A 22,659-nucleotide genomic window follows, 5' to 3' on the forward strand; every position below is an offset into this window, starting at 1 on the left:
TGGCGTGGGCCGGGGCGGCGGTGCCGGCGCGGACACCCCACGGCTCTTGTGTGTGGCATCTTGGTGCCCTCTCTTGGCTGCCCCGGCTTTGACGTTTTTCTTCTCTCCCTTCCTTGGGTAGCTTTTCCGGGGTCCGTGCTGATGGCTCAGAAGCCACCAGCCCGGCGGTGGCGAGCTCTTTGGGGATGGCGTCCGCCCAGAGGTGGGTTTGCCGCGCTGTCACCCGCAGCAGGGATGGCCACCCTCCTCCCGCCGCTGCCTGGCACATCCTCTCCTCCCGCTGGTGCCCCTGCCCAAATATTTCTGGCTCTGGGTTTGTGCGAGGAGCGGGGTGTGTGTGTAACACATACCGGTTTGAGTACAGCTGCTTATTGGGTTACTGGAGCAGAAGGGGATGAGACAGATGATAAAACTGTAGAATTGCCTGTCCCTTAATCCTGTCGTCATTTTCTAAAAAAAAAAAAAAAAAAAAAAGGTGAGAACAACATTTAACTAAGACCACTGAAAAATAGGGTTTGGATGAGGGAGTGGGGAAGGAAGGGTTGGAACTGAGGGTACAAGATTTCTCTTGCCAAAGAAGGGTTTTCAGCAGTTTCCAGCAATAGGACAAGCATGACCTCACAGATGTTTTGGCAACTGCACTGAGCCAGCAATGTGCCCTCGTGGCCAAGAGGCCAGTGGGATCCTGGGCTGCGTAGGGAAGAGTGTGGCCAGCAGGTCCAAGGAGGTCACTCTCCCCCTCTGCTCTGCACTGGGGAGGCCACAACTGGAATCCTGCCTCCAGTTCTGGGCTCCCCAGTTCAAGAGGGACAGGGAACTGCTGGAGAGAGTCCAGTGTAGGGCAACAGAGATGATGGAGGGATTGGAGCATCTCCCTGATAAGGAAAGGCTGAGAGAGCTGGGGCTCTTTAGCCTCGAGAAGAGAAGACTGAGGGGAGACCTTATCTATGCTGACAAGTACCTAAAGGGTGGGTTGAAGGAGGATGGAGCCGGACTCTTTTCAGTGGTTCCCAGTGACAGGACGAGGGGCAACGGGCACAAGCTGGACCATGGGAAGTTCCACTCCAATGTGAGGAAGAACTTGTTTGGGGTGAGGGTGGCAGAGCCCTGGCAGAGGCTGCCCAGGGAGGGTGTGGAGTCCCCTTCTCTGGAGATCTTCCAAGCCCCACCTGGATGCTCCTGAGTGCTGTGCTCTGGGCAACCCTGCTTTGGCAGGGGGGTTGGACTGGATGATCTCTAGAGGTCCCTTCCAACTCTGACAATGCTGTGATTTGGTTTGTGTGTTTGTAAGGCAGTTCAGTCCTGCCATACGCTTGCACATTTAACTGTTTTGCTCACCACGCCCTAGTGATCTCCATGCTGTGGCTTTTTTTCCCTTCTTTTGGCCTTTTTTCATTGTCTCGCAGAGTTCTCTTTCCATTAATAAAAATTCCTGCTCAGTTAACTTATTTTGTGATCTCTGTTAGCAAAGATTTGTGCAACTGGAAACTATGAGTCACCAGATCCTCATTTAGAAGAATGAATGGCCTTATGGTCAGCCAGTCACTGCCTCTGCTGCTGTAGAGCTGCTGCTCTGTCACATTCTTTAAAAAATCCCCTCTCTCCCCGTTTTTTGTCACTCAATTGCAAAAATTCTTCCTGGAGCTGCAGTAAACAGGTGGATCTGCAGGAATTAAGAAATAGCATTCCTGTAAACTTCAGCTTCTTCAGAAAAAAAAAAAAAAAACCCAAACTGTGGAGCTATTTCAATATTTTCAAATAAAAGTGAAAGAAAGCAGTGTGTGTGTAAGGCATGGTGTGCCTTCAAGCTATACCTGATGCTGGTATATTTTAAACCTCTACAGCAGCATTTTAAGAAGAGAGAGTTTATGCTATCCCTTTTTTAAAAATTTCACACTTGCTATGATTTTAGTAATAAGAATAATGTAGGGCATTTTTTTTTAGCCTCCTGAGAACTGCCACACTCACAGAAATGTGCTCCTAAAGGACCAGCTTCCTTTAAAATAAAATGAAAGTGAAAACTAACTGGGCAGGACTTTAAGTTCTTCTAAAAGTTAGTATCTTTTTTCTTTTTTTTTTTTTTTTTGTCTTGCTACGGTCATGCTTTTTTCCTCTCCTCTGGTAAGGCATTGGATAACAAATGACAGAGTTGGAGAGGATTTTAGATAAGTAGTAGCCGTGGGGCGTCAGCTGGGGGGTAAAGGGGATGAAGCTCATCCCTGCAGCAGGCTACGTGACCACGTCTCTGTCTGCCTCCAAGTGCTGGGATATCAAAGTACCAAAGCAGTGGTGTGTGTCAGGTGATGTGGTTGAGGAGCCTGTCTGCCCGTGTGTGTACCGAGGAGAACAGGCACAAGGTTCTGCACTTGGGCCACAACAACCCCCTGCAGCGCTACAGGCTGGGGGAAGTGTGGCTGGAGCTGCCTGGAGGAAAGAGACCTGGGGGTTCTCATTGACAAACGGTGTGCTGGGATATCAAAGTACCAAAGCAGTGGTGTGTGTCAGGTGATGTGGTTGAGGAGCCTGTCTGCCCTGTGTGTGTACCGAGGAGAACGGGCACAAGGGTGGGTGGGGAACCTGGGCCATACCCTCGCCCAGATACTCATAGGTCTGTTACGGGAGAGCAGCCAACCTCGTGAAGGTTTATCTCTGCACACAAAGGAGCACAGAGACACTGGCAGCCCCAGTGACCCACCTGGAGAGCTGTCCTGGGCAGCCATTGCCCCGTGGGCCAGGGGTGATGCCCATCTGCACGGGTCAGTGGGAGGCTGGCTCCCCTTGTGGGCCATGGGGAGCACAGAGTGGAGGGGAAGAGCTTTCGGGGATTGTGGGGCGTTCAGGGGAGGAACCAAAGGCAGGGATCCAGGCCATTTGGGAAGGAACAAATGTGGGGAAAATAAAAGGAAAGATGGACAAAAAGGGCTGACCCTGCATAAGCAGGGCTGCTCTGTACCCTCGGCTGCCTGTGTCCTGCAACCGCTCCATCCTATATCCTCATTAAACTCCCTAGCTGCATTCCCAGGAAGGGATGCTGTTTTGCATGTGTGTGTCCGTGTGGAGGTGTCAGTGCAAGTGCCTGGAGCCAGAGCAGGGGCTTGGAGGGCCTGTGTGTCTGTGGTGCCAGTGTGAGTGTGCAATGGCTAGCAAAGTTCAAGACAGACTAGCCAATAAGTAGGTGAGGTGGCCTGGGAGCCAGGCATGTGTGTATCTCTGAGGGTGAGACCACTGGAGCAGCCAGAGGTCCTGGCCAGCCACCAGAGAGAAAGTGGGGTCCGTGGTCAACCCCCAATTCCTTGGGGGTCCACAGCACATGTGATGGTGTGTGTAACAGCAACTCATATGTCCAGGTATCAGCAACTGGGGAAACTGGGGTCTGGGGACAGCTGCTGCTAAGACTAAGGCAGCTACTGAGCCAGCTATGTGGATCCACGTTACACACGTGTGTCTGTGTGTTTCCCACTAACAGAACTCCATCCTGGTCCATCAGGGAGGGGAACAGGATGAGGCCATCACCGGTGCTGTCTGTGTGAGCATCGGTCTGCGCTGACCGGTGTGGCCGGCCACGTGTGTGTTTGGGCACGCGTCGTGCGTGTGCGTGTCTTGTGTGCGTGCCTGCTGGAGGTACCTGCTGGGGACAGGGAGCTGTGGCACTCTCACTTCTGCCAAGCTGGGGGTTTTGGCAGCCCTCTGTGTGCCAGTGTGCCAGGTGCCTCAACGCAAGAGTAATGCCAGGTATTCATCGAGCAAATTTGTGTTACACTGGCTGGTGTTCTTTTTCTTATAGAAGTACAAAGAAACCCAGATGGTTTTGGTGGTTACGTTGTCGTGTCATGCTAACTGTATTCCTTCTCACCAAAATAACTTTCTCTTGTTATGCCCACATGTCTAAAACTTCCTGTATCACTGCAGTTGGGCCAAGTAGTGACATACCCACTATGGCTGATCTACACTGCTATCATGAGGCTCTTCAGGAATCCCCACCCCGCCATTACTCTGAAGGATCCTGAGGTGAAGTATGCATTGAGGCTGGTTGATAAGGAGGTAAGTGCATGTACAGTGCTGAGCATGACCTCCCCGTGGTTACTGTGAAATGTTCATAGCTTCTTAAATCTTGGGTAACATTGCAGCAGGGTAAAAACTTGTATTTTAAGGACAGGACTTCTTCATACCTGGCTCCTTCCCGGGTATAACTGAGTTCTGCAGTTCTGCAAGCAGCTTGTTTCCAAGCAAGTTAGAGTGGAGAATGCTGCTTTAGAAATGACCAAACTCGTGGTTTCTGTCATGTGTGTCTCGTGCCATGGAGTACATCAGCAGAAATTCCTAAACTCTGTACTACTAGATTGACTATGAGACAGAAGTCGTTCTGTCAGGCAGAGCAGGCAGTTTTTTTGGCATTCAGCATAGTAGTTGTCAGAACTATGTTGATACTGATTCTTGTTATTGGATTTATGTACTTTAATGTGCTACGGGAAGAAAGGTGTTTAAACATTATGGTCCTGACAGCACCTGAGCTGTCTCAGCTTCTCTTTCTCTCTGTTAAAAGCAGAGGCCTTTCTGTACCTCCCAGGCTGCTCAACCAGGTTTTGAGAGGAAACTCATGACCCTTTCAGGGCTGGATCTTGATATCAGAATTTGGTAACTCAACTTGTGGGAAGGGGACCAAAGCCACAAAAGGTGAAAAGTCCAGGTTTTCTTTGCATAAATGCATTCATAAAAGCATGAGATAGGAATCTTGGTTTTTCAGGTGTGAAGCCACACCTGAAGATAATGTTAGTGTTGATTGAAATAAATTCAGTAAGTACACATGGGAAATAATGGACTTCTTTCCCATGTGTATTGCAACAACACTATTATTCTATACTTCCCACTTTCTCATGAGATTTGTAGCACGTGGTTGCAGTGTGCCTGACCTGCAGGAGGGGAAGGAAGCTTGAGGTACTGCACATGCTTCTGGGAATCAAGCTACTTGCAATTTTCTGCTGTAGCAGTCTGTAACAGAAGAGAATTCACAGTTCACTTGATTTTTTTTGCTAAATACTGTTTTGTTTTTTTTCCTCACTTTATTGTTACTTTTTGTGTGGGTTTTTTTGATCTCAGGATGGGAGAAAAGCTCTTCTATAACCAGGTCAAATGCTGCTGCATGTGGTACCTTGATCAACTGAGGTTATTTGCCTGATGGATGTTTATAATTTTTTGCCTAAATGGGAAATGTGTCCTGGAAGCAGAAGTTAATTTTGAAAAATAATAACTTTGTACAATAAGTACTGGTAGCATCTATCAGCCTGCCAAAAATCCGATGCAAACACTCTGATCTTTGGTAGTAAACTTCTCAGCATTGCTATATTCACCTGTCTGGGAAAGATGAGATTAATCAGAGTCTTTCTGACATGCTTCAGTTTGTATTTGACAAGCAATTAAATTTGAAGCAGCTGAGAACTTTAATGTAAAAACACCTGTTATACAAAAACATTTTAAGTTGGGAAGATGGTTGTGGCTCTTGGTGTGGTTGTGGAGCCTACTCGAGACATCCGTGTGGTTGCCTAGAGTTTACTTTCATTGCAAGAGGGATTTCAGTGTGCTGGTTTTACCTTTTAGTGTTGCTCCTTTTGCTTGCCCAGCTGAGCTAAAGACCCTCATGTCCCTCATGTTTTTAAAGTTTCTGCTGTTCCCATGTTGATATTTATCATTGCCTTTTTGTGACTATGAAGCTGTTGGTACCTTCACCAGCATCGCACCAAAATGATTTGTGTTTAAAATAAAAAATGAACAAATGAACTCCCTGTTTTGGGAGTAGCTGGAGGCTGTAATTTTTAAACTGATCTATTTTGATGATGTAGTTGAGACCACAGCCTTGCAAAAAATTTTCATAGTGGACTGTGGCCCAAGCAAAGGAACAAGAAGTTTGACAAGGAAGGGCAGTGGCAGGAAGTACTTAAACTGATTTCACAGCTAAAGAAAATGGACCAGTGATTACAATGGAAAACTGAGTCATATGTACTGGGCTGCCGTACAGTAATACACATGTTTGAAATTTCAGAAAGATTCCATAGTTACGCAGAAACAGTTTTTAGGTGTCTGCAATCTGAAGTTTGAAAAGCATTGGTCTAGAGAATGCCTAGTTTGACATACGTTTCTTTTAACACAGCTTAGACTTTTGTGTATGAAAGCTGGCAATCGAATGTACCAGTTTGTCAAGCTGTTGTGAGTAGAAGGCTTCCTTCCTCTATCCACTGTCTGCCCTTTACCTACCAACTGAAATGTTACCATCTGCCCAAACTGAGTATGCCATACCTCCTGTCTGTCGAATGAAGAAATAAGGGTCACAAGGCTGCTTCTTAGTGTTTAGCATAGGAAAAAAACTGTCATAATATAGTTAGCTGTGCTAATTTCAGAGAAGCTCATACTTGCAATATGCAAAAATTTCATTTAGGATGCTGCTTTCCCCCAAATACTTTATCCTGCAGGAAGCTGGACGAGTGTGTTGGTTTTACAAGTGAAAAAACGAACATTAAATCCCAGCAACATAGCTGATTGTTCTTTTTATTTTCCTCTTTCAGGAAGTTAGTCATGACACAAGAAGATTTCGATTTGCTCTCCCTTCCATAGATCACGTTCTGGGTCTCCCTATAGGTACGTTCTGCCTTTCCTTACTCAGAATCTAAGTGTTGTTAATTATATTATAAGAGACTTTTTTCCTGGGGTTTTTTTGTTGTTGTTTTTTTTAACTGTTGAATTTTGATTACTCTTGAACTGTTATTTAGAGCTTTGCAAGATTATCCTTGTGCTGTGAGTCACCTGCAGGGTCTGAAGTCCTATGTACTTAAAGAGACTGCACATCCAGCTTGTTTCTCTGAACACAGTAGAAACAAACACTGGTCTGTGCTTTTTTTTTTTTTGTTGTTGTTTTTTTTAACTGTTGAATTTTGATTACTCTTGAACTGTTATTTAGAGCTTTGCAAGATTATCCTTGTGCTGTGAGTCACCTGCAGGGTCTGAAGTCCTATGTACTTAAAGAGACTGCACATCCAGCTTGTTTCTCTGAACACAGTAGAAACAAACACTGGTCTGTGCTTGTGTTTTTCCAGTCTCAGCTTCCCAGTGTGTGTTATTCCTGTGGTGCTTGGTCTCTGTGGTCCCTTTCCATCCCCCGAGGCAGCACTCTCAGCTACTTCACCTCCTAACACATGCGCTGTGCCAGATGATCTACTCACTTCTGAATTTGCAGCCAGGCTCATGGAACTTCTTAATCACCGTGGGGTAGATGTTTCCTTTGGCCCTGCCATGTGGCATGTTGCCTTCCATAGTAGCTTAGCGCTGTTGTTTCCTACTACTTACATAAAGAGCTTTTAATTGTGACTTGTGTTTAACAGGGACTTCTGCTCTAACAACTTGTTGCAATGATCTGTGGATCAGGTGCTTCGTGGTAGTCCTCAGGACCTTTCCAGCATTACAAGTCCATCGTGTTTAGCTTCCCTTTTGTTTGGGATATATTATTCTCTTGATCCTGTTAAGTAGCCCTGAGGGCAAAGCTAGTTTTCGTCCCTTGCCCATAATGAATATTGAGGAGTGAGCTGTTTCACCTCTGTAATTGTTTTTGTCCTACACACTAACAGAAAGGAAGCCATCTGGGATTAATTTGGCCTGCAGGATGCCATGGCTTCTTCCAGGGTTTTTGTAAGGTCGGGGCAAAGCAGCCAGTTGTTTCAGCATTGGCCGAGAAGGTGTGTGCCTGGCCCTGTATTGTCCCAGGAGCAGCACAGTCTTACTCCCAAAGGTGCTCTGCTACCATGGGTGACTGGTCTGTGGGTGACTGAGGAAGTGGTTTACTGGGCTAGATGTGGGAAGCAGAGAGCTGAAAGCTGGTGAGGGTGGTAAAAGCAGCTGGGAGCAGCAGGCTGGGCAGCTATGGGACAGATTCTGTTGTGCACTCTGCCTGTTTAGTCCAGAACCAGCATTTCCCTTTTATCACCAGCTGGAGCCATACAAAATACACAATTCATACAAAATACACAATTCTGTCTGAGGAAGAGTGGGATTGAGAGTGGGATTCTACAGGCCAATTAGTCTCACCTCTGTCCCTGGGAAAATAATGGAACGACTTGTTCTGGATGTCATCTCCAAACATATTGAAGACAAGTTATTGGAAGTGGTTAACATGGATTTACCAAGGGTAAATCATGCTCGACCAATCTGATATGTTGTTATAAATAGATGGCTGGATGAGGGGAGAGCAGCAGATGTCATCTAGCTTGACTTCAGCAAGGCTTTTGACACTGTCTCCCCCAACATCCTCCTTAGAAAATTAAGGAAGTGTGGGGTAGATGAAGGGGCAGTGAGGTGGATTGAGTCCTGGCTGTGTGACAGAACTCAGAGGGTTGTCATTAATGGAGCAGGGTCAAGTTGGAGGCCTGTAACCAGCGGTGTCCCCCTGGGGTCAATACTTGGCCCAGTCCTGTCCAACATATTCATCAATGGCCTGGACGAGGGGACAGAGTGTATCCTCAGCAAATTCACTGATGATACCAAACTGGGAGGGCTGGCCGACACTCCATAGGGCTGTGCTGCCATCCAGGGTGACCTGAACAGGCTGGAGAGCTGGGCAGAGAAGAACCTGATGAGGTTCAACAAGGGCAGTTGTAAGGTCCTGCTCCTGGGGAGGACGAACCCCAGGCACCAGTATAGGTTAGGGGTGGATCTTCTGGGAAGTACTACTGAGGAGAAGGATCTGGGAGTCGTGGTGGATGGCAGGCTCTCCATGAGCCAGCAATGTGCCCTTGTTGCCAAGAGGGCCAATGGAATCCTGGGCTGCATAGGGATGGCCAGCAGGTCAAGGGAGGTCATTCTCCCCCTCTGCTCTGCACTGGGGAGGCCACAACTGGAATCCTGCGTCCAGTTCTGGGCTCCTCAGTTCAAGAGGGACAGGGAACTGCTGGAGAGAGTCCAGCGTAGGGCAACAGAGATGATGGAGGGATTGGAGCACCTCCCTGATGAGGAAAGGCTGAGAGAGCTGGGACTCTTTAGCCTCGAGAAGAGAAGGCTGAGGGGAGACCTCATCTATGTTTGCAAGTTCCTAAAGGGTGGGTTGAAGGAGGATGGAGCCGGACTCTTTTCAGTGGTTCCCAGTGACAGGATGAGGAGCAATGGGCACAAGCTCGACCATGGGAAGTTCCACTCCAATCTGAGGCAGAACTTCTTTGGGGTGAGGGTGGCAGAGCCCTGGCAGAGGCTGCCCAGGGAGGGTGTGGAGTCCCCTTCTCTGGAGATCTTCAAGCCCCACCTGGATGCTCCTGAGTGATGTGCTCTGGGCAACCCTGCTTTGACAGGGGATTTGGACTAGATGATCTCTAGAGGTCCCTTCCAACTCTGTCAAATCCATGAATCCGTGTATGGTCCCATGCATGTATGTCCTGTCAGGGCTGGGTAAAGCTCTAATAAGATATAAGGCATGTTTTCCCTTTGGATGGAGCCCCTTGTTTTGGATCTGTACCGATTCTTGTCACACATGCCCTGGCAGCGGTCCCATCCCTCCAGTTTCACAGTCTGCACTGGTCACCATGGGTCTGTTCCTGGAGGAGGGGGCAGCGAGGTGATCCCTTGCCTAAAGGAGGAATGGGAGGCTGCTGCTGCTGCAGCTTCCCTGAGGTCTTCCCTCTCAGGAGACATGCTGCCAGGTGGGAGCACAAGTCTTACGAGGAGAGGCTGAGGGAGCTGGGGGTGTTCAGTCTGGGGAAGAGGAGACTGAGGGGAGACCTTATCGCTCTGTACAAGTACCTGAAAGGAGGGTGTAGAGAGACGGGGGTCGGTCTCTTCTTCCAAGTTACAGATGTCAGGACAAGGGGCAATGGCTTCAAGTTGCGCCAGGGGAAGTTCAGGTTGGATATTAGGAAACATTTCTTTACTGAAAGGGTTATCAGGCATTGGAATGGGCTGCCCAGGGAGGTGGTGGAGTCACCATCCCTGGAGGTATTTAAGAAACGTGTAGACATGGTTCTTCAGGGCATGCTCTAGTTCCCAAGATTACTGGTTTGTGGTGGGGTGCTGTGTGGGTGGGTGATGGTTTTTGGTTTGGTGGTTGTTGTTGTGTGTTTAGGTGATGGGTGGTGGTTTGTGTTTTTGTTTGGGTTTTTTTTGGTTTTTTTTTTTGGTGGTTGGACTCGATGATCTCTGAGGTCCCTTCCAACCACTACGATTCTGTGATTCTGTGGGAGGCTTTGTAGAGAGGGTTATTTGAGTCACTCTTACCTTATGTCCACGTACAGCTTCAAGTGAGTTATGGTTGCTCATTTCCCAGGTCACCAGATGGCCCATCTTCATTCACCCACTGGTTTGCCTCACTGGCTTGGCAACCCAGCTCCCAGTAAAATCCCCTCTCTGTGACAGGCAGAGAAGTGACACTGTCTTTGGAGAGCTGCATTCATCTTAAGAGATAGGATCTTCTGTTTGACCTACTGGTGGTAAAATAACAAAAAACAAATCGCCCCCTAGGTATTCTTCACTTGGTTCTCTTCAGGGTGTTGGAATTTTATAGGGCAACCCTTCAAAGGGGTTACTTCTAGGGTTGGTTTGGTTTTTTTCATCAAAAAATGCAGACATTGAGAAGATAAGTTGAGTGAATCTGCGGCAGAGTGAAACGTCATCGCTACCTTCAGATGTTAAGCTGGAGGGATAGCAGGGTTAGAAAAGTGCTTTATGTCTAAGCAACCTTAGCAATGGCAGCCAGAAGACCCCATCTAGACATGAGCAATCTGTGGTCAAAGTAAGAACAGTTATAAACTCAGTTGTAACTAAACTGTAACAGTTTGTAACTAACATGTTAATAAAGAAATGTGAACAGTTTTCCCCTCCTGTATCCTTTTTTACTGGTCTGTAATGGAGAGGCGTATCACATCTTGTACAAGATCTCCTGTACCATCAGGACTTTAGTAAGTGTAAAGGCATGAAGCTATCAGAACAGATCTGACTGACACATGAAAGTAGCAGCAGAGTTGTCTGCCCTTCCAGGTAGAATCGGTGTGTGGTTAACAAGGCTGGCGAGGTGTTACAATGGCAGGAAAATGAGAGAGGAAGAAGTGATGCCCCAAACCAAGGTAGTTAGGAGAACTTTGAGGCTGTGTTTGCAGTCCGTGCCAATTCAGTACATCCACTGAAAGAAAAATCTTTTGAAAGCAAACTGCTTTTTTTTTCTTCTTTGCGCACAGGGCAGCATATCTACCTGTCTGCACGGGTTGATGGAGCTCTGGTTGTTAGACCTTACACTCCAGTTTCCAGTGATGATGACAAGGGTTTTGTGGATCTTGTTGTCAAGGTGAGGACATCACTCTCTTTTACCAGGCTTCTGTTCAGGTATGTGCCACTGTGAACTTCTACCTGTAACAAGTGGTCTGCAGTTACCTACAGTCCATATGGCGTTTTACAAGCACTTCTTTAATGAGTGTGTCTCATGAGATGCTGCATAATTTTCTGTATTTGCATACTGCAATTTTCCAAGGTCTGTGCAGACCTGCAGATGTTCACAGGCTTTTTTAATCCTCCTGAAATAAGGAATTAACCTTGCCTGAACTGTCAGCTTCTTCTGAAGCTAATGTAATATGGTCATTATGATCATTAGGAGTAGTGATTGTTTTCATTACTGATCCAGACAATGTGACTGACTGATCTAATTGGCAAGAATGTGATTTTGAGCCTTGTGGTAATGTACTTTCATTTTGTCTCTTGGTAGCTAGACTAAGCAAATATATTTAAAGCTGACAGGAATTTAAAACTTTGGGGGTTTTGGCTTTTTTTCTTTTCTTCCCTCTTGAACTTGGATTTGAATCATATTGTTTTTCTGTGTTACAGGAATACAGTGGAGAAATTGCTAGTCTGTGTCCAATCTGATCAGAATTGGGACAAGAGTGGCATTTTAATCTTTATCAGAAAACTCAGTGTTTCTTTTTAATTGTCAGTCAAATCTGCATTGATAATGTTGCTTTATGTAATAATTGTGTTCTTTGCATGAGTATGGGTACCTAAATATTTGAAGGGCAAATACTCATCTTTGAGCTGTAAGATTGTTTCATTGTTATTTTTAACAGATCTACTTCAGAGGTGTCCATCCAAAGTTTCCTGATGGAGGGAAGATGTCTCAATACTTAGACAGCCTGAAAATAGGGGATACTATTGACTTCAGAGGACCAAGTGGCCTGCTTGTCTACAAAGGAAAAGGCAAGGTTGACTCAGAAGATATCATTTATCCAGAGTAAACAATTAAAAACAACCCGAACATTATGAAGATTCTTTTCTGTTTGTTAGCATCTTTGCACAAAAAGAAATTGCTAGTGTCTTAATTAAGTCAACAGCCATCCCGAGGGCAGTTGTTATACGACTCTTCTCAAAGAAGGGACGTCTCTTCCTGCTTATATGGACATAGTTTATACACTTATAAAAACATTTGGTATTTGTGCTGTCCAATGCTAATTTCCCAAGTGAAAATGAACTTTATCAAGGAAGAACTTCTATGCCAATGTAAAATATCTCATTTTGGCGTAGTGCAGCCACAAATGTGTCACAAAAACCTGGCAGCAAAACCCTTGTGAGCAGCAGAACTCAGACATGTGTTTTTCCAGAGCTTTGTATGTTGTGTTGTTATCCTTGATGAAAAGATGTGTGAATACAACAAATACAACATTTTGGGCAATTTCAAAGTCCCTGTCAGACTTGGCAAATCAATTCGAAAAGAGGAGATAAATATGCAAAAATACGCCCTGCATATTTCAGCGTTTTCCTTAAAATAATCTACATGGGATAAATAAACTCTCTGAGCAGATTAATTCCTTTTATTATTCCTTAATTTCCTATTTCCAGAATCTGGCCTTCTGAATATCACTGGGAGTATGGGACTTGAGCAAATAGAAGTACAGGTAGCGATGGCTTGGTGCTATAGTCAGGAATAAGTAATAACCCATGTCAGTGTCTGATGTTGTTATCACGTGTCTCACAATCTCTAATCATCTTTCAGGATTTGTTTTAATTCGTGACATCTTCACCTTTGCTTCCTGCTCTTGCTTTACAGAGGGGGAAGGGTGATAGGACTGAAACAAAGTCAAGTAGCCAAATATGCCAGGAAGGCATCGTAGGCCCTGTCTCCCACTCTCTTCAATGTTTTCCATCTCTCTGTCTCTGCAGGCGAGTTTGCTATTCGGCCTGAAAAGAAAGCTGAACCAGTTACTAAGAAAGTGAAATATGTGGGAATGATTGCAGGTGGGACTGGTACGTATACATGAAGATTCATCCTTGGTTTGGCTGGTAGATGTGTCTGTTCATATTTTCTCTCACGTGCTTGCTTGCTTGCACTTTCTTTTGCTCCTTCACGTTCTCACATCGTTGACCTGCCTTTCTCTTTCAGGGATAACACCTATGCTGCAGGTAATTCGAGCAATCATCAAAGACAAAAATGACCCTACCATTTGTCAGCTGCTGTTTGCCAATCAGGTAATTCTGCCTGTTTTCTGTTTATGGAGTTTTACCTAACTAACAGAACTGCACTCAGCAAATGAAATTCTTGCTGAGAAAGCCTGATACAGAAATACAAACCCTGAGAGGAGAAGTGAACTGAGCTGTTGGCAGCAATATATAAAATGAATAAAATTAATTGGCTTTTTAGTGTTACTACAGAAATACCGTTTTCCTCCCAGCTAATTCTTACTTTCCTGTGTCTCATTGTTCTGTTTCTAACACAGATTATAAATGTTTTAAAACTCTTCATTGCTTTGTGCAAGTTTTTAATGTTTTGGGTAGACTTTCAGGGCTGTCTTACAAACATGAGAGGTGGACATCTGTCTCCTTCAGCAACTGTAACTTCCCAACTTCACAGCAGGGTTTCCATGTGGAACATTTCTGTTTGAGAATACCTTAGGTGAGGCTAAAACTAACAGTCGTCTCTGGCAGCTACAGAGCTGTGATTCTGCACAGCTGTCTCCTTTTTATTCCATTCCTCTGCCAGTTCTTCATGTATTTCTATTGCTCTTTGAGGTGTATCATACTGCCCTGCTGGACAAAGGGAAGATCTCTCATCCATAGAATCCTTGCAATAGAGATTTCTTGGATGACCAGGCAACCCAAATGGTGGTGTGCTGCTGAACTGCAGCAGCCCTGCTTTGCCTGATGTTTCTAGTCAGGTACCAGTACAGGTTAGGGGTGGACCTGCTAGAGGCAACTACTGAAGAGAAAGATCTAGGGGTCCTGGTGGACAGTAAAATGACAATGAGTAAACAGTGTGCTCTTGCGGCCAGGAAGGCCAATGGTATCTTGGGCTGCAGAGGGAAGAGTGTGGCCAGCAGGTCAAGGGAAGTCATTCTCCCCCTCTGCTCTGCACTGGGGAGGCCACAACTGGAGTACTGTGTCCAGTTCTGGGCTCCCCAGTTCAAGAGGGACAGGGAACTACTAGAAAGAGTCCAGCGTAGGGCAACAAAGATGATTCAAGGATTGTAGCATCTCCCTTATGAGGAGAGACTGAGAGAGCTGGTCTCCCACTCTCTTCAATGTTTTCCATCTCTCTGTCTCTGCAGGCGAGTTTGCTATTCGGCCTGAAAAGAAAGCTGAACCAGTTACTAAGAAAGTGAAATATGTGGGAATGATTGCAGGTGGGACTGGTACGTATACATGAAGATTCATCCTTGGTTTGGCTGGTAGATGTGTCTGTTCATATTTTCTCTCACGTGCATGCTTACTTGCACTTTCTTTTGCTCCTTCACGTTCTCACATCGTTGACCTGCCTTTCTCTTTCAGGGATAACACCTATGCTGCAGGTAATTCGAGCAATCATCAAAGACAAAAATGACCCTACCATTTGTCAGCTGCTGTTTGCCAATCAGGTAATTCTGCCTGTTTTCTGTTTATGGAGTTTTACCTAACTAACAGAACTGCACTCAGCAAATGAAATTCTTGCTGAGAAAGCCTGATACAGAAATACAAACCCTGAGAGGAGAAGTGAACTGAGCTGTTGGCAGCAATATATAAAATGAATAAAATTAATTGGCTTTTTAGTGTTACTACAGAAATACCGTTTTCCTCCCAGCTAATTCTTACTTTCCTGTGTCTCATTGTTCTGTTTCTAACACAGATTATAAATGTTTTAAAACTCTTCATTGCTTTGTGCAAGTTTTTAATGTTTTGGGTAGACTTTCAGGGCTGTCTTACAAACATGAGAGGTGGACATCTGTCTCCTTCAGCAACTGTAACTTCCCAACTTCACAGCAGGGTTTCCATGTGGAACATTTCTGTTTGAGAATACCTTAGGTGAGGCTAAAACTAACAGTCGTCTCTGGCAGCTACAGAGCTGTGATTCTGCACAGCTGTCTCCTTTTTATTCCATTCCTCTGCCAGTTCTTCATGTATTTCTATTGCTCTTTGAGGTGTATCATACTGCCCTGCTGGACAAAGGGAAGATCTCTCATCCATAGAATCCTTGCAATAGAGATTTCTTGGATGACCAGGCAACCCAAATGGTGGTGTGCTGCTGAACTGCAGCAGCCCTGCTTTGCCTGATGTTTCTAGTCAGGTACCAGTACAGGTTAGGGGTGGACCTGCTAGAGGCAACTACTGAAGAGAAAGATCTAGGGGTCCTGGTGGACAGTAAAATGACAATGAGTAAACAGTGTGCTCTTGCGGCCAGGAAGGCCAATGGTATCTTGGGCTGCAGAGGGAAGAGTGTGGCCAGCAGGTCAAGGGAAGTCATTCTCCCCCTCTACTCTGCACTGGTGAGGCCACAACTGGAGTACTGTGTCCAGTTCTGGGCTCCCCAGTTCAAGAGGGACAGGGAACTACTAGAAAGAGTCCAGCGTAGGGCAACAAAGATGATTCAAGGATTGTAGCATCTCCCTTATGAGGAGAGACTGAGAGAGCTGGGACTCTTTAGTCTGGAGAAGAGAAGGCTGAGGGGAGACCTTATCAATGCCTACAAGTATCTCAAGGGAGGGTTGAAGGAGGAGGGAGCCAGACTCTTTTCAGTGGTTCCCACTGAGAGGACGAGGGGCAACGGGCACAAGTTGGAACAGAAGAGGTTCCACTCAAATATGAGGAGAAACTTCTTCACAGTGAGGGTGACAGAGCCCTGGAACAGGCTGCCCAGGGAGGGTGTGGAGTCCCCTTCTTTGGAGATTTTCAAGACCCGCCTGGATGCTCCTGAGTGACATGCTCTGACAAGCTCTAGGCAATCCTGCTTCAGCAGGGGAGTTGGACTAGATGATCTCTATGGTCCCTTCCAACTCTAAAAAATTCAGTGAAATTCAGTGAAATTCTTCTGGTGTTAACACTTTTGCTTTTCAATTTCTTCATCAAAATGGATATTTGTTTCTGGATTATTAGCCATTACTTGTGGTGGTACCTCACTTCATACCTGTGTTTTTTGTTTTCTTTTGGCTCTCCTCTATCATTCCTCTCTCCTCTGATGCTCAATATGTCCTCATTACCTTTGTACCGTATCTGAATTGTAAAACAAGATTTTTCTGTCCAGAAGCCATGATCCAAGTGCTAGCAGATGCCCTGTTCTGATGCTCTGTTACAGTAAGCTCTCCCTAAAAGCCCTGCCGGTGCCCTCTGGTCTCTGCAGCACCTGGTCTCTGCTGAGTACTAGGAGTTGGCATAAAAGTACAGTCGGTATCAGGGCAGGAGGGCCAGGATTTGTGATAAGAATGACTAACACAGGGCTAGAGCTGGTTTAGCCACCTGGAAAACCTACTGCTTCTAGCAGGGAGGACTTCAGGAAAAGTTGCAACAGCAAACATCCTTGGCTTTAAAGAGTCCTTGTACCCAGTACCTGCACAAATACAAAGCAGTCTCCTGACAAATGGTCAGTCAGGAAAGCCTGGACACTAGATATTTTTTTAATATTTAGTATTTTAAAATATTTTTTGATGTGTCTTTTGCTGATCTTTTATTTTGGCCCTCCTGCAAGAGCTGTGTTGGATTACAGATGACAATGTATCTGGGCTCGTACTGTGCTTCTGACCAGCGTGTTTTTGAGTTGGCCAGTACCAGCCTTTCAGGAACACATGCAACTGTGAGTCCAGAAATAGGCACCTTCTCAGCAATAGTTGCTGGCACATTCCTCCATACCCCCACAGTTACAGACAGCGTTGTGTCCTCAGTGCCAAATTAAGGTTGCAGTGGATGGGATGTGCCACTTTTAGTCCCTACCCTTTTCCCTCCTTCCCAAACTGCAGCTGCTCTTATGGGAATGAGGCTTTCTTTTGGACCTTCAATTACTGCATCAGGGAAGAGCAGAACTTGATACCCTGGGTGACATTTGTTGTTCCAATCAGAACTCGATACCCTTTTGGTTATTTGTCATTCCACATCCTTTTTAAAAACTGAGCATTCTCCGTATGGCAGTGCTGATGAAATTTGAAGCGGCAAAGGTGAAAAACTTGGCATTTTCCTGACTGAATGGCACAGCAGGGAGATGTTAGTTTTTTCATGAAAGTTGCTTTTGTAATAGGAGTGCTAAAAGAGGGCTTTGCTCTTCTGATGCTGCCACTAATTCCCTGAACAAGTGAATCAATCTGTGTTTTGATACAGGTTTTCCTTTGTTTTATCTTTTAGAGAAAAGGCATTGCATGGTCAGGATTTGGGGAAGTTGTAAAGCTTTTTATTAGCTTTGCCACGAGGTGGTAGTCGTGGAAATAATTACTCTTTGCTCTCTTCGGCCTGTAAAGCAGAGTTAAATATTCAAGCTCACAGAGCTGTAGAGTAGCTAATGCTCCATGGTCATCTGAGGGCTGCACTCAGATGCCAAGTGTAATCATTGTTTTCTTTGCCCTGCAGACGGAGAAGGATATCCTGTTACGTTCTGAGCTAGAGGAGATCCAGGTTCAGAACCCCGGTCGCTTTAAGTGTTGGTACACATTGGACAGAGCACCTGAAAGTAAGATCTAACATGCTACTTCCACTGAAGCTTAAGTTATAAGTATTAATGCATGTGTTTGACAGGAGACGTGCGATGTCATATGCGTATTTCTGGGCTCCTTTCTTGCTTTTGTGAGTTGTGTCTGAATGCATCAAGCAGCAGCATCGTTCACAAACTCCAGATAGAATTGGGCAGTGTTTCCAAAGTTACAAAGCTCACCTCAGGTGAAGGGTAGTGTGGTGTTCCTCCCGTGAGCACACCTGAACATTTACCATTATTTACTCTGCTCCAAGGTGGCCTTCCATTCTCCTTCCCCACAGACATAGAGCACATGTTCTCTTACTGCCTTGTGTTCAGAACGTGCATCAAGGTGGCTGTGGTGGGAGGGTCAGAGGCTGACCTAGCTGTCACTGTGATGCCCAATTTGCCCCAAAAGGCGAAATAGAAACTGCAGTCTCAGAAAATAGAAACTGCTCAGAAAATAGAAACTGCTCAGAGACTAAGTTTTCAAGTCCATAAGCAGGAGGTATTTATTAGCAACGCGTTGGGGAACTCTCCAGGCCGCCCTGGACAAAGAGTTCCGTTGGTTAGCAATCAGTGCAGCTTTTTTATACAAGTTTGAGTGTAGGTTACATCATCTTTACATGCATATTCATATCTTTACATGCATATTCATATATAGGCGGAGCCTTCCATTTTAGGGAGTCGTCTGGTGGGAGTTCCGGTGCCTTCATCAGGGTGGGGGATCGTCTTGTGAGTCTTCCTCGGGTTAAAGTTCTGAACTCTTCCTAATTTGGGTAGCTTCTTGGTGTACTTGGCAAGGTCGGAGTGACCTTGGTTCATCCTAAAATTGCTGAAGCTACTACTTCATGTTCTGGTGTTCTTTCCTATCAACTTGTTCTGTTCTCTCAGACAATTTATTACCTTCGTGATTTGGTAAGATCTAGCAAATGTAGCCTGACTGACCACAAACGGGGCCTGCAACTACTCAGAGCTATGACAAGAGAGGATGCAGGAATGTAGGGAGTAGTCCTGAGACCAGCACCATGATGTCTTGAAGCAGCAAAACAGTATTGTCGACCTTGTTGGGAGAGAGGGGATTCAGAGAAGGAACCCAGCTTACATTTTAACTCCTTATTTCTCGAAGACTGCTTCCTTTTGAGCCGTTTCAACTGTATGGCAATTCATGGCAGCTGACCTTCTTCCTTGGCAATGGAATTGCCTTTGTATTAACAACGTTAACAAAGAAAATACTGTTCCAGCTTGGTGCAGTTTTAAAGATAAGGTGATATGAGTTGGCTAGTCGAGGTGAGGTGATGAGCTAGCTGAATGCGCCTCCCTCGGCTGTGTGAGTTTGAGGAAGAAAAGGCTAAATAGTTACTGCCATTGTGAAAAGGCTAAATAGTTTCCATGTCATTCCTTGATGTTTTTCTTTCTTAGCATTCCCTGTCATACCCACCCACATGAGGATAGATTCACACTCCTATTCAGTGATAGTTTGGGGCAGAGCAGGAAAAGCCATATGTGTTCTCTGACCTTATGACCAAGAATGTGTCTCCACAAGGGTGAGGGGAAGGGTCTTGCAGTCCCCACAGTCTGTTGGTGGCGTGCCATCTTCTGCAACTAGTGTTCTCCTGGAATTTCTAAGGCAGCTTAGATTCAGGTGTAATCGCTGTTCCTTTTCTTTGGTGATTGTGAATTGCCAACTGATCTTAGCAGTTGTGATAAAATTTCCTCCTTAGACCCTCTCAACACTGTTCTGCAGACTTTCACTACCATATCTGAAAACGGACCAAAACTGGACATTTTTGGATAGTCTGTGAGAGAAAAACTTGTCAGTCTTACTGTGCCCAAAGGTTTGGGTCAGCAGGTTTTTGCATCCAGGGCTGGGATGGGTAAGCCTGAGTGATCAGCTCTGTGAGTGTTCCTACCAGGAACAACTTCATCAGCTAGATTTCCTCTCGGGACCTTGTAAGCAGTGGGGTATGGAGGATGGGTGTTGGTTATTTCACAGTGTTGGAGCTGAGAAGATTCACAGCTCTGCCTGAGATTTTCTCAGGGCTTTTAGGAGGCTTTACTAGAAGTTAGCCCTTGTTTCCTCTATACATTAGTTTTGAGTCTTAAAAGCAGAGGCGGCAGTTTTTCCGTGTAGCGTGACTGTGTTGAGGACATTAATGCCTGTGAAGTGTACAAATGTTACAGTCCCAAATGTTACAAAAAAAAACCCAAACCCCCACACTTCATTCTAAATGGAGTTGTATCAATCTTTTCCTCCTCTTTTTTTACCTTGTTCCCCTTCCCCTGCTTTCATTTCGTTAACAGATTGGGATTACAGCGAAGGGTTTGTGAACCAAGAAATGATCAGAGACCACCTGCCCCCACCTCAAAACGATGTTCTGATCCTCATGTGTGGACCTCCTCCAATGATCCAGTATGCTTGCATTCCCAACCTGGACAAACTGGGCTACACCAAGGACATGAGGTTCTCCTTCTAAAGAAGACTGATAATTCAGAAATTTTGTGTGTAAGGGAAGAAAAAACATTTAATGGGGAACAGGACAAAGTTACAGAGACGGCTGACGCACTGGGCTGGGAAGCTACACTTACATTAAAAGAGCTTCATTTTTTCTGAATCTCTGCCAAGTAAAACACTTAAGCTTAATGGTATTAAAAATGTACTTTTTGCAGTTGCAACTGATGTTGCACAGAAACAACTGTATTGTGGGAAGTGAGTGATGCCTGTTGTACTTGTGTATGACATCTCAAAGGAGGACAGTATACCTGCTTAGGGTAGTAAACACTCATTTACACTTTTTCTTAGCACTGTAATCAAACGGCAGTAATATCCTGCTTTCTATCACTGTGCAGTATTTTATTTGGTAGGAAATATGAAAATATATAGGATGTGCTGGATTATTCACCTTGCTTTTGCCAAATTTTAATCCTTACAAAGCTTTTTTAAGTAGGAGGGCCCGGAGTGTTTGCCTTGAATGCATAATCTTTGCAACATCAGAAGCTTAAAGATTTTTCTTCAGTTGGAGGATGACAATTAACTGTCTCTGACTGAAGTTGTTCGAGCTGCCTTGTTAATCAAAACAGAGAGGTAGACAGCAGTACAAAATTTGTTTCCTTTGTATTTTGGAATAGCGTCTCTTAAATGCAGATACTTTTCCAGCTGGTCACAGTTGTCATCCCTGAGCAATGAAAGAAACTACAAAAAGCAGGCTGCTTTGTGCACTGTTCCACAAATAGCTGGAATTTTTGGCTTGTATGTACGTGGAATACTGAAAAAAAAAAGACATACTAACTTTTTGTATTTACCTTTAAATAGCAGATGATGCCATGAGTACAAACACAGTTGTTCTGCCTGTCCCGTGCGGTGAAAAAACACCGTTGGGTGAAAACTGGATCTAGTTTTAGTGTCTTGCTTCCCAGAGAGATTGGAAGGAGGGGAGCTCGGGTCCCATTGCCAGGGTGGGTTTCAGCAGGTAGCCCAGCTTGGGATGGGGTACGCCAACGGCGGGGAGGACCTGCCTGCATCTCTTGGTCAGGCAAAGCTCCGAAGGGTTTTGCTTGGTCAGGGTGTGTGGCAACAGCCTTAAGTCACCAAACTGACAGCAAATTCAAACGTCTCACTGAATCTTAAACTGTTTCTTAGATGCTGTTTACTATAGCTCTGGTTTTTTATTTTTTTTTAATACCCTTTTTTTTCACAGCAGCCTTTTACCTAGCCTTTTAAACGTAAGGTTATCTTGTGTGCAGAACTTTCTGCTTTCTAAACAACAGAGATGGTGCTGAGGTTAGAGCTGTCCTGCAAGGAAACTGAGAAACTTAAAGTCTTGTTCTCTGGTGATGAAATCAGAGTGACCGAAAGGATGTTTTGTCGTATATGAAATAATGTGGATGCTGGTGAGCTACAAGTGTCAGTGTATAATACCACTTGTTTAAAGATGGGAGTAAGTATTTAAGGTTGTAGTTTGCTATGTTGTCTTTTGTGCCTGTACGGCTAATGGGTACTGGGCACTTAAAAGGTTAATGTTCAGCATGAATTAAAAGGAGAAAAAAGATACTACAGTTAATTTAAGGAACCCCAAATGGATAATAGTGTTATTAATTTTATTAATTAGATGCTTTACTCTGAAGTCTTGAATTTTTGCTGTGTGCTTGAGAAACTTACTCTTTAATACTATGCTCCAGAGTTCAAATTGTACTCAAGTAAGTTTCAGTCCCTTTTGTGGAGGCAAAAAGCAGAAATACAAGAGCTGTTTTCTTGCTGCTGGTTTATATCACTGTGGGATATGCAAAGGTTTTTTTTCATTATTGTATTTAATGAAGTTTTCTTGTAAAAAAAAAAATAACTCTAGCTGGTTATGCATCAACCGTTTTGTATTACTTACTCTGCTTATTCGATAACTGGCTTTTTTTCACATCTGTGTAAGAAATAAAGTATCTTGCAGGTGAATCAGCAGTGTGTTACTGAGAATATCATCTTTGTAAGAGACAAACTGTAATTGTAAAACACTCTATAAAGTGATGGTTAAAAAAAACAAACAAGAAAGTCTGTTAGAGTGCTTATCTTTTTTGTTTGAGTTTGATGAAAACTGCTGTATTTGGATGCTGAGTCAAGGAGTAAACTGTCTCGGTTTTTCTCCCTATTACTCCGATGTCCTCTTTTTACTTTTATTTTGTAAATCTTCCTGTGAGCATGAGGCTCTTTGAACAATTAAAAAGAGGGATTTTATATAATCTACTGAAACAAAACTGTGTTGTGGTCC

The 22,659-nt window shown here is 44.8% G+C and overlaps 1 protein-coding gene across 1 annotated transcript in view; it reads left to right on the forward strand.

Annotated features, from left to right (window-relative positions):
• Nucleotides 1-22,645, forward strand: part of LOC106896788 (NADH-cytochrome b5 reductase 3) — a 23,296-nt gene extending 651 nt beyond the window's left edge. The window contains exons 2-9 of the mRNA XM_014957031.1: nt 3,910-4,041; nt 6,558-6,630; nt 11,199-11,305; nt 12,075-12,204; nt 13,165-13,248; nt 13,385-13,470; nt 17,803-17,902; nt 20,207-22,645. Of these exons, the coding sequence (XP_014812517.1) occupies nt 3,910-4,041; nt 6,558-6,630; nt 11,199-11,305; nt 12,075-12,204; nt 13,165-13,248; nt 13,385-13,470; nt 17,803-17,902; nt 20,207-20,379 (885 nt within the window). The 3' untranslated portion in view covers nt 20,380-22,645. The remainder of the gene's footprint in view (nt 1-3,909; nt 4,042-6,557; nt 6,631-11,198; nt 11,306-12,074; nt 12,205-13,164; nt 13,249-13,384; nt 13,471-17,802; nt 17,903-20,206) is intronic.
• The last annotated feature ends 14 nt before the right edge of the window (nt 22,646-22,659 follow it).

The sequence above is a fragment of the Calidris pugnax genome, unplaced genomic scaffold (assembly GCF_001431845.1).
Source record: "Calidris pugnax isolate Ruff unplaced genomic scaffold, ASM143184v1 scaffold189, whole genome shotgun sequence".
NCBI classification, from domain to species: Eukaryota; Metazoa; Chordata; class Aves; order Charadriiformes; family Scolopacidae; genus Calidris; species Calidris pugnax.